The following is a 14,986-nucleotide window of genomic DNA, read 5'->3' on the forward strand; positions in this document are numbered from 1 at the left end:
CACTGCGAGGCCCCGGAGAGTTTCTCCTCCGACTTAAGCCAGGCGTGCTAAGCAAGGCGCAGACTACAGATCCCAGCATGCACCACACGCGCCTCTTGGGTTCGCACAACGATTAGATAACCACTACTCTCTACGTGCCTTCTGCGACTGCCCAGAGTACCGGGATTGAGAACTACAACTTCCAACTTGCAAAATAACTGCGGCGGCGCTACTTAAAAAGCGTCAGAGAGGAGGTGCCTGGCCACGCCCCTCTCTTCCAGTTCCGCTCCCTTGGAGGAGCGGCGAGGAGGGGGGCGGAGCTTTAGGCTTGAGCCAAGATGGCGGCTGCGAAACCGACCCTCACGGACTCGCTCTCGTTCTGCCTCGCGCAGCTCACGGCGGCGGCCGGGGAGGGTCTAGGTGGGGGAAAGGACACAGCTACCAACGAGACACCCTTGGGCCGTGCGCTCTTAGCCCTCCGCACGCGCCACGTCAAGGCTGCAGGGGGAATCGAGCGCTTCCGGGCGCGCGGCGGGCTCCGCCCCCTTCTCGCGCTGCTACGGCGAGCGGCTGCAGCGGGTCCCGCCCCGTCCCAGGCTGGCCCCGGCTCCGCCCCCTCGTCCGTCGAGTCAGCGACTTCTGCTGGCCCCGCCCCCTCGCCGGGCCCTGCCCCCTCCGCTGCGTCGTCGTCGGCGCCCTCGCCGCCAGCGCGCCTGCGCAAGACTCTGGACTTGGCGCTCAGCATCCTAGCCAACTGCTGTACGGAAGGGGCGTGCCGGGCTGAAGTGCGCAGACTCGGAGGCATTCTCCCTTTGGGTAAGTGCTCCGCCCTCATTTCCTAGAAGGATTCCACGCGCCCAGGGACTTCTGTTTCTGGGCCTGGGCGGAGTTTTGAGTTCTTTTGTGTTGTAGCCTGAAAGAACATGCCTTCTGACCGCGCAACACCCATAAAGCCCTCAAGCCTTCTTTATCTACACCCGAACCTGATCAGATAATTCAGCCATGACCTGCGTATTGGTTGTTTCCTCGAGTTTGGGCCAGTGGAGACCAAAGGCTTATATGGTGACTTCTAGGTGATTCTTATTCTCCATTTATGAGGTTTATAGCAGACACTCAGTGCCTAGTGGGTGGCCCTGTACAGGGCTACCATTTGACGAACTTGGGTCAGAAGGTGTAATGGTTCTCTGCAGTGAGAAATGGAATAATAACTACCTCGCAAAATTGAGGTAGGGAGAAAATGAAATACAAGTAGAGAACGCAGATATTCTAAGCATGGACTGGCTACTTTGAGTCATTAAAAACTAATACAATAAGAAGAAATCCTAACGGAAGATAACAAGCGGGGCGCCTGGGTGGTTCAGTCAGTCGGCCTTCGGCTCAGGTCATGATCCCAGGGTCCTGGGATGGAGCCCCGCGTCGGGTCCCTGCTCGGCGGGGGGCTCTGCTTCTCCCTGTCCTTCGGCCTGCTGCTCCGCCTGCTTGTTCTCTCTCTCTGTGTCAAGTAAATAAAATCTTAAAAAAAAAAAAAAGATAACAAGCTTTTCTGTTTACCAGCTAAGTTGGCGCCTCTTAGTGGCAATGTTGGGAATATAGTTTATACACTGCCGCCTGTTAGGAAATTGTGCCAATTTTGATAAAATCTTAATTTTTTGGATAAAACGAAACTTTAACATATTTTAAACTTGTATAAAATGCATCTGGACCATAACATGTTTGACAAGAGACCTGGTACATTAATAAGTCCTCAATAAATTACAGGTTTTGTTATTAGCATATGACCCTTGTCATTCAGTCACTATTCTACATTTTAAATATCTCCTGAATCCATCCCCATTTATCCTTCTCCCCTCATGTGCCCAGGGACTGGTGCCCATGTGTGGGGCTGTGCTGGTAGCTATGTTTAAGCCACTGTCCTTTCTCACCTTAACAATGGGGACAGCCTCCTGGCTGCTCCCCCTGCCTTATTCTTTTCCTCCATAACCTGTTTCCCTCCATGGCTACCAGATTGTATCACAGCATTCCTATTCTTAAAATCTTGTGTGGTTCCCGGTGCCCTCATATTCAAGTCCTGTCTGATCCCTTGGCCTGGCATTTGAGGCCCAGCACAGACATTGGATCTCATTTCTGGGCCTTTGCAAAGGCTGCTTCCAAACCTGAAATGCCCTGTAACACCCCCATCCACCATCTTTCTAACAAATACCTATCTATTTAACTTTTCAGACCCATTAAGTGTTAGCCTCTCTGGAGGCCGTCCCTGACCCTCTCGGGTCACATTCTTGAGGTCATTAATGAGAGAGACAAGAAGGAGTAGGACCCTCAAGGGGCCGAATTCTCTTGCAGTGACTATTCTTCAGTGTGTGAAGACAGACAGCATCCAGAACCGAACAGCCCGTGCTCTGGGGAACTTAGCCATGGAACCTGAGAGCTGTGGGGACATCCATTCTGCTGGTGAGAAGGCTATGAGTGTGGAGTTAGCTAGGGCTTGGCGGTGGGAGAGGGGCTTGGGTATCTCCTTGCTCACTCTTTGTCCTCCTCTTCCCTCTCCAGGTGCTGTTCCCTTGCTCGTTGAGAACCTGACAGCCTGCCAGGACTCACAGTGCCTGCAGAGTGTGGTGCGCGCGCTCCGCAACCTGGCGGACTCACCCCAGCACCGCCTGGCCCTGGCACAGCAGGGAGCAGTGCGCCCTCTGGCTGAGCTTCTGGCCGCTGCCCCAGACCCTGCGCTGACCTTGGCCCTAGTTCGGGCACTCTTGGAGCTGAGTCGAGGCTGCTCCCGGGCCTGTGCTGAGCAGCTGAGTCTGGGTGGGGGACTAGGACCACTGGTCAGTTTGGCCTCCCACCCCAAAAAGGCAGTACGAGAGGCAACTATCCTGATCCTTGCCAACCTGTGTGCCCAAGGCCTTGTCCGGCCTGCACTGGGCAATGCTGGTGGTGTGGACGTACTACTGGGTGAGCTCCGGCGGCGCAGGGGGCCCAATGGGGCTGGCCCAGCCTCCCAGCAGCCCCTGGTGCGGGCTGTGTGCCTGCTGTGCCGGGAGGCCATCAACCGGGCCCGGCTGCGGGACGCGGGTGGTTTGGAGCTGTTGATGGGTCTGCTACGGGACCCTCGTGCCAGTGCCTGGCACCCTCGTGTCGTGGCTGCCCTTGTGGGCTTCCTCTACGATACTGGAGCCCTGGGCCGGCTACAGGCTCTGGGACTTGTACCTCTCTTGGCTGGACAGCTGTGTGGTGATGCTGGTGATGAGGAAGAAGAGGGAAGAGAAGCTGCTTCTTGGGACTTTCCTGAGGAGCGGACCCCTGACCGGGCAGAGGCTGGAAGCTTCCGAAGCCTAAGGTGAGTGCCCACCTGATTGCTGTGGATTGAGGGCTCTGGCTGTCTTCACTCCCCTCATCCCCCACTCTGTCTCAGTAGGACTCTTACTGACTCTGATCGATTCCTCGTTCTCCCCGGACAAGACCCCTTTCTAGTCACCATTAAACACATGTCCTCTCTTCCTGGGTCTGCCTTTGGCCTTGACTCTGCCTCAGCACCTCTGAACTTCGGGACCCAGACAGGTTCACTGGGCCTTTTTTATTTTGTTGTCTGTTTGCCCCTCACTAGAATATAAATTCTAGGAGGATGGGGACTTTTGTTTTGTTCATTGTCTGTGCCCAGTACCTAATACTGGGCTTGGCACATAATAGGCATCAGTAATTGCTAAATGAGTTGGGGGTTTTTTTTCCCCATTTCTCTTTCTCCCCTTTCTCCCCTCGGCCCCACCTCCTCTTCCCGGCTTCAGTCACCTCTTTTTGCATGACAGCTCTTGCGGCCCTGCTCCTTTACCGTGGCTGTGGGTTCAGTCTCTCCTTTCTCCCTCTGCAGGTCGTGGCTGATCTCTGAGGGCTATGCCGCAGGCCCAGGAGACATCTCCCCTGACTGGTCCCCGGAGCGATGTCCCCTGCCTCCACCACCACCCGAGCCAGCTGAGCAAACCAGCTCCACCCCGGGTCCCACCTCACTGCGGACGCCCCGCACGCTGCGCACACTGGGCCGCAGCCCTGCTGCCGCCTCCGAGGAGCCTTGGGGCCGCGAGGGGCCAGCGCTGCTGCTCCTGTCTCGATTCTCCCAGGCTCCTGACCCAAGCGGGGCATTGGTGACCGGCCCGGCCCTGTGTGGCCTGCTGGCCTATGTGACGGGCTCGCCAGGCCCACCGAGCCCCCGCGCGCTGCGCATCCTGGCACGCCTTACCTGCAACCCTGCCTGTCTCGAGGCCTTCGTGCGCAGCTATGGTGCTGCACTGCTGCGTGCCTGGCTCGTGTTAGGCGTTGCCCCGGATGACTGGCCCTCACTGCGTGCCCGGCCGGCTCGGCGCCAGCACCGGGAGCTGGGTGTGTCTCCTATAAGAGGCCCCATCCCCCTCTAGTTCTGCACCAAGAACCTCACCGTGCTGCTCACGGTTCTCACTGCCCTCTCCAGCCTACCATCCAACTTCAGTCACCACATGGGAGGAGGAGAGGGACTCCCAGGATGCCAAGTTCTGCCCCATCCTCTGCCCAAGTCTTTGGGCCTAGATAACCCAACACCAGGCTTGGCCCCAACAACTTAGAATCATGCTTGTCTGTATTTCTTTACCCAGTCTGCTCTTGGTTCTGCATTGTCCTGACTGCCTTCCCACTGGGCACACTGACTTGGAAACCCACGGCTCAGGCCCCATGTCTTCCCAGGCCCCCCAACTACTCCCAACACGGCCAGGAACTGCCCTATCTTCTGTGTTCTGACTGCACTCCCTGACCATCACACTTTGTTACTGTCCCTGACCTCCCATTTCCTAGCATCTTGACCCTTTCCCTCTAGGGCCTGTAGTCATCCCCTCTTCCGTGCCCTGAGGTTTTTGCTTCCTTTCAGGGACCCAGAGTTGGGACATCAACTCCCAACCTGACCTGCTGTGTCCATCTCTACAGGTGAGATGTTGCTGCAGAACCTGACCGTGCAGGCTGAATCACCCTTTGGCGTGGGCGCCCTCACTCACCTGCTGCTCTCTGGAAGCCCTGAGGACCGTGTGGCCTGTGCACTGACCCTGCCCTTCATCTGTCGGTGAGGGGGATGTGGGTGTCTCACAGGGGTCAGGGGGGCAAGGTTGCTATTCCGCAGTGTCATCCTTTTTCACCTTTCTTCCCAAAGGAAGCCCTCTCTGTGGCGCCGGCTACTTCTGGACCAGGGCGGCCTCCGTCTCCTCCTCTCAGCACTAACTCGGCCAGCTCCACATCCACTCTTCCTCTTCTTTGCTGCCGACTCCCTTTCCTGCCTCCAAGGCCTGGTGTCTCCCACTGTGATCCCAGTCCTTCCACCTCCAATCCCCTTGGACCTAGATTCCCCATCCCCTTGCCTCTATGAACGTCTGCTGGGCCCAGCCCCCATCCCAGCCCCTGACCTGCACTTCCTACTGGACTCAGGCCTTCAGCTCCCTGCCCAGCGAGCTGCCTCAGCTACTGCCTCGCCTTTCTTCCGGGCTCTGCTAGCTGGCAGCTTTGCCGAAGCCCAGATGGACCTGGTGCCACTTCGAGGCCTGTCACCCAGCGCAGCCTGGCCTATCCTGCATCACTTGCATGGCTGCCGGGGCTGTGGGGCTGCCCTGAGGCCCATTCCCCCACCAGGCCAGCCCCTGCTGGGCTCAGAGGCTGAGGAGGCACTGGAGGCCGCTGGCCGTTTCTTGCTGCCTGGGCTGGAGGAGGAGCTAGAAGAGGCTGTGGGCCATATCCACCTGGGACCCCATGGTGGCCCAGAGTCAGTGGGTGAGGTATTCCGCCTGGGCCGGCCCCGGTTGGTTGCTCATTGTGCCCGCTGGACCCTGGGGCCAGGGCAGTGCCCGCAGAAGCGGGCCTTGGCCTTAGTGGGGCTTGTGGAGGCAGCAGGAGAGGAGGCAGGGCCCCTGACTGAGGCTTTACTGGCTGTGGTCATGGGGGTTGAATTGGGGGCCAAGGGTTCCAGCTTAGACTGTTGATGTTCCCTGGGAGGGGATCCAAGGATGAGTTGGCTATGACGGAGGACTCCCTCAGAGCAGCATGAGAGGAGGCTGAGCAGAAGTCACCATCAAGGATTGATGAGAGAATGGAACTATACCCCAAGGTGATGGTCTGAAGATGCAGGAGTGAGAAGCCAAGGCCGCGGTTATAGTATGGAGCCCTCAGATGGAGAACAGCCCAGGGCCCCAGGCAACCTGGCCTGGCCCAGCCTTCCAGAGTTGAGATTAAAAACTTTGGAGTTGGATACTCCTATTGTGTGGTGTCTCTGCTTACTTTCCTGTGGGACTCCCCCCCCCCCCCCCCCAATCAACCAGCGTCTTGTTCAGGTCGCTGTATCTCAATATAGGCCACCCCTGGCATGTAGGAGTTTACTAAGTAAGTTCCTGGAGTCCTGGGATAGAATAGAGTACTGAGAGGAGCCTGCTTCCTGCTCATGCAACTTCATTGCTCAGACAAATACCCAGCTAGATATACAGACTTTGGTCAGGGATGAAGGGGCTGGGCTGAGGGAATGCAGTAAGTGTGGGGATGTATGTCCAAGGCCTTGGCATTACCGTTTCCTGAGGGTCTTTCACTCATCTTGGGCTTTCAGTCTCTGGGTCTGTTTTCATCTCTTGGGCCACTTATGTATCCTTCTGCTATTAGCCTAAGGGAAGCCCTGCTGTGTTCCTGGAGTCCCTGAGGCAGGCCCTGTCTTGGTTTTGCTCAGAGATAGCCAGAGCCCCGGGGTGCATTCAGGTGAGGGAAGGGCTTATGTTGCGCTATGATCTCTCAAGGCAGGGTCTATCACCTGGATCCCAGATCACTAACCACTCGGGTGGCAGCCTGACTGAGGAGCGTGCCTGGACTGGGCCTGCCTGTTAGCCTCTGGGGAGCTAAGGTTGACACTTGCTATCTGTGCCTCTGTGTCCAGTTCTGTGTTCTCAGGCTTTGCATTAGAACCACCCAGAGAGCTTTTAAAAATGTTGATGTCTAGGTACTTTCTCACTGAATTGACTGAGGGGAGGATGCCCTGGGCATCAGTATTTTTAAAAAGCTCTCCAGGTCAGTTTAATTTGCCCCTAGGTTGAAGCCCACAGCCCAATACTCATGTCTGGATGGAGGGCTGGGTGGAGACCCACAGTCCAGCGGCTGCAACACTGTTGTGTCTGTCCATACTCCTCTCTAAGTGTTCATTTCCACTTTGATTTCTCAGGGTCTCAGTCCAGGGAAGACCTCTTGTCCCTTTTGTGACTGGAGTCTGTGTCTTGCTTGTCTATGTTCACCAGTATCTTGGGAAAGGGCTCTTTTGGAACAGGTCTGGCTTGCCTCAGTGTTGGGGAAGGGCTTTGTCTTGAAGGCTGGCTGTGGTCTGGCTCCCTGGGAATGTCTTCCCTGAGTCTGCATGGGGTTTGGGCCTGGGTTCAGTTTACCTGTGTCTTCTGAACCTGTTGTCTGATCCTTAGACCCATCACTCCTGTCCTAAACCCAAAAATTCTGTCTGGAGCAAGTCTCTCAGGAATGGCCTCAGTGGACAGGGCTCTGTATAGGACTCAGGGTGCTAGCTTCCGGAGGTGTCTGCTTGAGGTCCTCAGTCTGTGTCTAAGAGTCTCACTGAGCAGAGGATCCCGAGCTGGATCTGGGAGAGCCACTTCTCTGACTTTGGCTCTGGCCGCCTGGGCTCCCGGCAGCTGAGGCCAAGGCTGGGGTGTGGCTGCCTCCGCGGCAGACAGGCGGGCTGGGCCTGGGTGGGCCGTGGCCCTTCCTCCCTTACACGCCCCCATCCCGAGTTCTCCCGTTCTTTGCACCCCCGCCCCCCACCCGCCCCCCGCCAAGCCCCATCCCAGCGGGTCCCGGCTTCCTTACATGGTCACGGCCGGGCCTCCAACTCCCGGACGTCCCCCCCCCCCCCCCCCCCCCCCGGACACAGCCCCCCCCCTGCTCGCCCCGCGCGGTGCGCCCGCGCCCCGCCATGGAGGACCTGGGTGAGTGGGGCTCGAGTCCCCTTTTCCCCAGCTCCTCACCGCCATCTGGACCCGCTTCCCCATGCTGGAAACCCCTCGCACTCCCCGCATCTTCCCATCCCCGCCTCCTGTCTTCTTGATTCTGGTCTCTGCCCGCGCCTCCTTTCCGACTCCACGTCCCCCTTCCTGTCTCTCCCTTCCTGCCTTTTCCTGGACTGGCCGCTCCCTCCCTTCTTCCCTCGCTCAGCTCCTCCATCACTAGCTGCCGACGGATGGGCAGGGAGGTGCAGCGACCGCCAGTGGGCGCCTCGGCTCAGGGGCGCCTCGGCTCAGGGGCGCCGGGAAAGGAGGGGTTAAAGGGGTCTGGGGTCCGGGCACTGGGAAAGTAGACAGGAAGGGAGAATATGACATCAAATTCTGGAGAAGAGAACAGGCCCGTCTCAGGGTTTGGGGAAGAAAATAATTAAGGGCCCCTAAATATGGTAGGGGTCGGGCCTTTGGGGGGCACAAAGAGAACAGATGAGTGCCAAGATGCCAGGGAGAGGTTAAGGGTCCCACTATACTCAGAGATGAGTAAAGGAGCAGGGACTTCTAGGTTCTGGGAAGGAAAGGGTTTAAAGGATCTAGATCTGGGGAAGGGAGGTGGGGGGGGGGTGTCTTGGTGGAGGAAGGAGGACCCAGGCATCTCCTCCTTCTGGTCTGTTGGAAATGGATGGAAGGCTGTGCTCTCCATGCGAGAGAAGGGGTTCAGGCACCCTGCGATAGGGGGTGCTGCTCAGCAGGGGTAACCGGCTCTGTGGAAAATAAGCCAATCAGAATGCAGGTCCCAGCAGACCTGCCAATGAGGAGAATAGGGTGGGACCCAGTGCCTGGAGATGCGCCAGGGCTGGGCGGGCCTGTTTAGGTCCAGGAGGGGGGCAGGAATTAGTGGGCAGAAAGAGCACCCAATCAGAAAGTTGGGTGCCAGGCATCCAGCCAATTGAGCAATTTGGGGTGAAGCCAAATTTGGCTTGAGTAAAGAGTCAATTTTGACTGCATCAGGGAAGATGCAGAGAATAAAAGAATCAGGCAGCTTTTGTGCATGACTCCCAAGATGAGCCATTTGGGATGTTTTGGTCATAAATATTCCTTGCTGCCCTTCTACTTCTCTGCCTTGGTCTGACCTGTGTTTCTGTCTGACTCCTGACCTCTGCTCTTAATACTGGCTTCTGTCCTCCCTAACTACTGCCTACTTGGAACCCTTATCCTCTAACCTCTTAAGGCCCTGTCTCTGCTCTAACCTTAACCTCTCAACTTCTCATCCTGACGGCCTCTTCCCTGCAGATGCCCTGCTCTCCGACCTGGAGACCACCACCTCACACATGCCAAGGTCAGGGGTTCCAAAAGAGCGGTCCCCAGAGCCTCTCACAGGTCCCCTGCCCTATGGCCACCAGCCACAGGTGAGATCAAATACTAGGGACTGGAGCATAACTAGGGCCAAGCTTGGCTAGGGCTAGGGGAATCTGGGCTTGAGTGGGGCAAAGTACAGGCCTATCAACCCACACTTGTGTCCTTCTCTCTCTAGACAGGGTCTGGGGAGTCTTCAGGAGCCTCTGGGGACAAGGACCATCTGTACAGGTGAGGGGCCTGGGAACTGGGGGATGGTGAAGGCAATTGAGACGCAGGTAAGGAGGCTTGGATTCCCCACCCCTGAACACAGACTCCCACCATGTTTTCCAGTACGGTTTGCAAGCCTCGGTCCCCAAAGCCTGCGGCCCCTGCAGCCCCTCCATTCTCCTCTTCCAGCGGTGTCTTGGGCACAGGGCTCTGTGAGCTAGACCGGTTGCTTCAGGAACTTAATGCTACCCAGTTCAACATCACAGGTACCAGGTTACGGAGACCAGGATGGGGACAGGGCAGGGAAGGGCAGAGACTGAGGGGTATACTCTTCGCAGAGTAGCAGCTAAAGGAACACAAGCCTTAAGTGGGAGAGGGTGGAGTATGGTCCCATGTCCAGTGCCCTTCTTTCCTCTCTGCAGATGAAATAATGTCTCAGTTCCCATCAAGCAAGGAGACTGCAGGGGAACAGAAGGAGGACCAATCTGAGGACAAGAAAAGGCCCAGCCTGTGAGTTTGGCATAGTTGGCAGAGCTGGGAGAGATGTGATGGATACCTGAGTTACTGGAGGATAGCATTCATTACTCTGGGGGGCTCTGAGCTGACACAAATTGTGTTCTTCACAGCCCTCCCAGCCCATCCCCTGTTCTCCCAAAGCCTTCAGCAACCTCAGCCACCCTGGAGTTGGATAGACTGATGGCTTCGCTGTCTGACTTCCGTGTCCAAAACCACGTGAATCAGGTGGGGTGTGGGCCAGTGTAGATTTGTGGCTTCCCAACCCCTTTTAGAACCTTCCACATCTGCTGCCTTGCTGACTCAACTCTCATGTCCTCCTTGCTGCAGCTTCCAGCCTCTGGGCCAACCCAGCCACCAGTGCCAAGCTCTGTGAATGAGGGCTCCCCATCCTCACCAGGGCCGGCTAGCAAGGGCAGCCTCGACACCATGCTGGGGCTGCTGCAGTCCGATCTCAGCCGCCGTGGTGTTCCCACCCAGACCAAGGGTCTCTGCGGCTCCTGCAATAAACCTATTGCTGGGCAAGTAAGTGGAGCGCTGTGAGTAGGGATGGAGAGACCCATGGACCCATCCTTTCTGACAGCCAGACTTCGTGCTGTTCCCTTTTAATAAATGACTCTGGGAAGTGGGTATTACCATTGTTCATATTTTACAAATGAGGAGACTAAAGTTCTGAGCCACATAGCACATAAGTGGTGGGATGAGACTCCCAACCCAGTTACCAGTGATTGCAGTTCTACTGTGTGCAGGCACCGTATTAGCTCCTTTACACACCTCCATCTCAGTCTTCACAAAAGTCTTGCTGGTGCCACCTACCATCTCTCAGGCACCAACAAAGACTGTTTCTCCTCCACCAGCAACTGGTTTGCGAGCTCTGGTTCTTGGCTTATTGACTGAGTAGATATTATTGATAACAACTGTGCCCAGTGGTTGACCTAGATCCTCTTGCTGTATTTAGTGCCCTGCTTCCATCCCCAAATTTCCAATCTTAGCAAAGCAGGGTGGCATTATGACTCTTGTGGGCCCTAGGCATGTTCATCTTCATGGGCCCCTTCCTCCATTAAAAAAATTTTTTTAAAATTGTGTTTTATGACTGTGTTGGTGTAAAGACGAATATATTAGTATTATACATTAAATCGTTTTCTTCTAGTTCATTTTTTTCTTCTGATTTTAAAAGTAATTCCAACATTTTCATGGGCTTCTAAAATTATTGAGGGCCCTAGGCACTGTGCTGGAAGACCTGGGTTGAAATCTCTGTCACTCACAGACTGACTCGAACATTAGGTTCTTCACCCTGGCCTCTCAGGGTGGGTGCGGAGAAATGAGTGAAGGGACTCAAATGGTAAAAAGAAAAAAGAAAACTTGAAATGTGCCATGTAAATCTTAGCTCACTGGGCACATGGCAACCCGAGGTCCACTCTGACCCAGGCCTTACCCCCAACCCGCAGGTGGTGACCGCGCTGGGCCGCGCTTGGCACCCTGAGCACTTCATTTGCGGTGGCTGTTCCATGGCCCTGGGAGGCAGCAGCTTCTTTGAGAAGGACGGAGCCCCCTTCTGCCCTGAATGCTACTTTGAGCGCTTCTCTCCACGATGTGGCCTCTGCAATCAACCCATCCGACACGTGAGCCCCGCCTTTCCCACAGCCCCCGCCCAGCCATGCCCCGCCCCTTGGCCTCATCCAAGGCCCTTTGGACTCCGCCCACTCTCTCGGACTTCCAAGTCCCTCGTTAGGCTCCAGCGCCTCAAACTCCTACTTAAACCCGCTTACATAGGTTCATGATGGGAGAGGGAGGGTAGAAGGGATGGAGGGCCACGCTGAGTGTCCCCGTTCATTCTCCGCAGAAGATGGTTACTGCCTTGGGCACCCACTGGCACCCGGAGCATTTCTGCTGCGTCAGTTGTGGGGAGCCCTTCGGAGATGAGGGTGAGAGCTTGGCTCCAGTCCTGAAAGATACCTGTCTGCGCGATATCCCGCCTCGGGCGCTGTGGTCCAGCCTACTACAACCTCCCAAGTCTTCCGGCCCCACCCTCTCCCACACGCGGGGGCCCCTCCTATCCCCTCCCGCTTGGCCTCCACCCTAGACCCGATCCCTCCCTCCCTCTCTACTGCTCATTCTGACTGCCCCTCATCTGGCCCCAGATCTTGCAAGTCTCAGATCTTGCAAGTCCTGGGTGCAGCCAGCAGCTCTTTTTCTTCCCGCTCCGTTCCCGCCCCTAGGTTTCCACGAGCGAGAGGGCCGCCCCTACTGCCGCCGGGACTTCCTGCAGCTGTTCGCCCCGCGCTGCCAGGGCTGTCAAGGCCCCATTCTGGATAACTACATCTCGGCGCTCAGCGCACTCTGGCACCCGGACTGTTTCGTCTGCAGGGTGCGCTGCTGCGGGAGGGGGTGGGGGGGGGGGGGGGAGGAGGGGAGCTGGGCCAACCCGGAGCCCAACGAGGAGCCTGGGGCGGGGCGATTATTCAGGTATTCAGGGCAGGGTGCTTCACGTCTGGGGCGGGGCTGTGGGCTGCGGGGTTCCCACGTTGGGTTATTAAGCTCCTAAAGCTAGTTATCTGGTGAGGGGGTTGGCGGCTGACCTATCCTTTCGCGGCCTCCCGCCCCCAGGAATGCTTCGCGCCCTTCTCGGGAGGCAGCTTTTTTGAGCACGAGGGCCGCCCGCTGTGCGAGAACCACTTCCACGCGCGGCGTGGTTCGTTGTGCGCCACGTGTGGCCTCCCCGTGACCGGCCGTTGCGTGTCCGCCCTGGGCCGCCGCTTCCACCCAGACCACTTCACCTGCACCTTCTGCCTGCGCCCACTCACCAAGGGCTCCTTCCAGGAGCGCGCGGGCAAGCCCTATTGCCAGCCCTGCTTCGTCAAGCTCTTCGGCTAATCACCTGTGAGGCCTGGCCCTGCGAGAGCCCAAGGCCCCAGTGACCCCACCCTTCCCCAAAAGACGTGCTCTCCAGACCCCAGGGCCTTGCCCTTTGAGCCTGGGGGTCTCTCCCCAGCCCACCCTGTGAGGCCCCACCCACTGGAGAGACCCGCCCCTGAGGTACTCTACTCTTGAGGTCTCCATGGTCAAATTCAGAAAAGGTCCGGCCAATTTCAAGACCACACGGGTGGGTCGTACACTGTAAAGCAACCCCGCCTGAGGTCTTCACTTTATCCCCACCCTTGAGGGAGGCCCCTGACTGGAGGTGGGCCCTTGCAATTCCGCCTAATCAGAGGACAGGCCAGGACAGACCTGCTCCCCACTCCCTCACTGTTCTGTGCACTTTTTTTGTACCCACATAAAAACACATGGCACATCATGCTGGTGCGGTGTCTCTGAGTGCTCGGGAAAGCCTTGCGTGGAGATGCCCTGCCTCTTGCGCTGGCTCAGGCTGCAGCGGGTTCTAGGTCACTGCCCTGTGGCCGCAGTGGGACCTGCAGCCTCAGCCTTGGCAGGCTGTCCTTCACACGTCAAATGAGCCTGCGCTGGATTGTACAGATAGTGGGGACCAGAACAGGAGCTCAGGCTGGGCCCCAGGGAAACTTCCCACCCTCATTCCCCACTTCTTCAGCAACCTGTATCCTTGAAATAAGCACTTAATCTGTCTCCACCCCCACCTCCCACTCCCACTCCCTCCCACCCTTGTCACCTTGTCTAATTTTCACATTTTTCTCCCCTCCTGAAAAGACCCTCAGAGATGGGGCTCCATCCAGAAGTGCCAATCTGTGCCCACTCTTTGGATCTGGGCACTAAGGCACAGCTTCCCTCTAACTCGTATTGACTCATAACATCCCCCCTAAGCAGAGGATGACACTTGGGGTGGTCAGAGCAGTGACCAAAGGAAGCACTAGGGGCTGTAAGAGCCAGAAGAAGGCTTTTAACTCAGACTGGGAGTCAAGTAAGTCTTCCTGGAGGAGGAGACACCTGAGCTAAGCCCCAACAGAAATGGGTGGGCCACAGATTTTTAGATGTGGAGTTTAGGCTCCATCTGAATCCCTAAGCCCCAGAGCCTTTCTGAGCCTCTGAACCTTCACTTTGGACCCTGCAGTTCCCTAGGGAGAGGGCTTGGATTCCTGGGTCCAAACTGTAGGAGACTTTGAAGCTGGAAATGATGGATTCTCAGAGGCCCTTCCTGCTTGAGGAGGAGCTGGTAGCCAAGGAGAGCATGTGTGGGTAAGACAAAGGTGAGGTGTTCTCTGTCCTCACCTCGGCCTGACCCCCCAGATTCTTTCCTCTTGGAGGCTCCTCTCCCTAGGTCTTCTCAGGCTTCCTGCTCTTCTCCTTTCACATATTCTCTCTGGAGAATTCTATTTCCTGGCTTGTAACCACCTTCCTATCTTGAGGATGCCCCAGTTGGCCATCTCTAGTCTCGATTCATTCATTGCACCAAGTGTTTATTGAGGATGTACTATGCCAGGCTCTAGGGGAGACCATAGGGAGCCAAGCAGACATGCTTCTTGACCTCGTGGAGCTGAAGTCTAGTAGAGGAGACAGATGACAAATACCAAGTGACACATGTGATGAACTAATGGAGACTTTCCTGATGGCCTAAGTAAAGGTCACTCTTCCTCCTTGTTTCCATCCAAAGCACCTCCCAAGTCCCTCACAGCACTTATCACTATTGCAAACAGGTGTTTATTTGTTGCTTGTTTATGTCTGCTTTTCAAACTGGAATGCAAGCTCCTGAGAATTTGTCAGATTACGTGTTTGTTTTGCTGACCATTGTCTCTCCAGTGTCTAGAATGCTATCTAGCCTGCGGTAGGTGCTCAGTGAATGCTTGTTAATGAAGGATGGAATGAAGAAGAAAGGAAAGGAGGGAAGGGGAAAAGGGGCAAAAAACAGAGAACTAAGTTAGAGAAAGTGAGGAAGGGATTACTTTTTTTTTTTTAAAGATTTTGTTTATTTATTTGACAGAGACACACGGAGAGAGGGAACACAAGCAGGGGGAGTGGGAGAGGGAGAAGCAGGCTTCCCG

The 14,986-nt window shown here is 56.3% G+C and overlaps 2 protein-coding genes across 3 annotated transcripts; both read left to right on the top strand.

Annotated features, from left to right (window-relative positions):
• The first annotated feature begins 302 nt into the window (after positions 1–302).
• ARMC5 (armadillo repeat containing 5) lies at positions 303–6,184 on the top strand. The gene is made up of 6 exons (XM_021700523.1): positions 303–795; positions 2,320–2,427; positions 2,527–3,313; positions 3,842–4,347; positions 4,921–5,053; positions 5,141–6,184. Exons 1-6 carry the CDS (start codon positions 318–320, stop codon positions 5,958–5,960), a joined length of 2,832 nt encoding a protein of 943 aa, XP_021556198.1. The 5' UTR covers positions 303–317; the 3' UTR covers positions 5,961–6,184.
• Positions 6,185–7,913: 1,729 nt separating this feature from the next.
• On the top strand, positions 7,914–13,323 carry TGFB1I1 (transforming growth factor beta 1 induced transcript 1). Of its 2 annotated transcripts, none has more exons than XM_021700615.1 (11): positions 7,914–7,946; positions 9,249–9,364; positions 9,490–9,542; positions 9,645–9,787; positions 9,944–10,031; positions 10,148–10,262; positions 10,365–10,559; positions 11,483–11,656; positions 11,878–11,959; positions 12,254–12,402; positions 12,642–13,323. In XM_021700615.1, the coding sequence occupies exons 1-11, from the start codon at positions 7,934–7,936 to the stop codon at positions 12,906–12,908; spliced, it is 1,395 nt and encodes a 464-aa protein (XP_021556290.1). In that variant the 5' UTR covers positions 7,914–7,933; the 3' UTR covers positions 12,909–13,323. The 2 variants fall into 2 exon arrangements, with proteins under 2 accessions (XP_021556290.1, XP_044771625.1); XM_044915690.1 differs by having other exon boundaries at positions 10,148–10,253.
• The last annotated feature ends 1,663 nt before the right edge of the window (positions 13,324–14,986 follow it).

This window comes from Neomonachus schauinslandi, chromosome 5 (genome assembly GCF_002201575.2).
Source record: "Neomonachus schauinslandi chromosome 5, ASM220157v2, whole genome shotgun sequence".
NCBI classification, from domain to species: Eukaryota; Metazoa; Chordata; class Mammalia; order Carnivora; family Phocidae; genus Neomonachus; species Neomonachus schauinslandi.

Bases quoted from the DNA above. Each gene is read 5' to 3' on its own strand.
- TGFB1I1 (XM_021700615.1), top strand. The intron at 9,788-9,943 runs GTACCAGGTTAC...TCCTCTCTGCAG, and splicing joins TACCCAGTTCAACATCACAG to ATGAAATAATGTCTCAGTTC. The intron at 12,403-12,641 runs GTGCGCTGCTGC...TCCCGCCCCCAG, and splicing joins CGGACTGTTTCGTCTGCAGG to GAATGCTTCGCGCCCTTCTC.
- ARMC5 (XM_021700523.1), top strand. From the start codon at position 318: ATGGCGGCTGCGAAACCGACCCTCACGGACTCGCTCTCGTTCTGCCTC. The intron at 4,348-4,920 runs GTGTGTCTCCTA...CCATCTCTACAG, and splicing joins GCGCCAGCACCGGGAGCTGG to GTGAGATGTTGCTGCAGAAC. The intron at 5,054-5,140 runs GTGAGGGGGATG...TTCTTCCCAAAG, and splicing joins ACCCTGCCCTTCATCTGTCG to GAAGCCCTCTCTGTGGCGCC.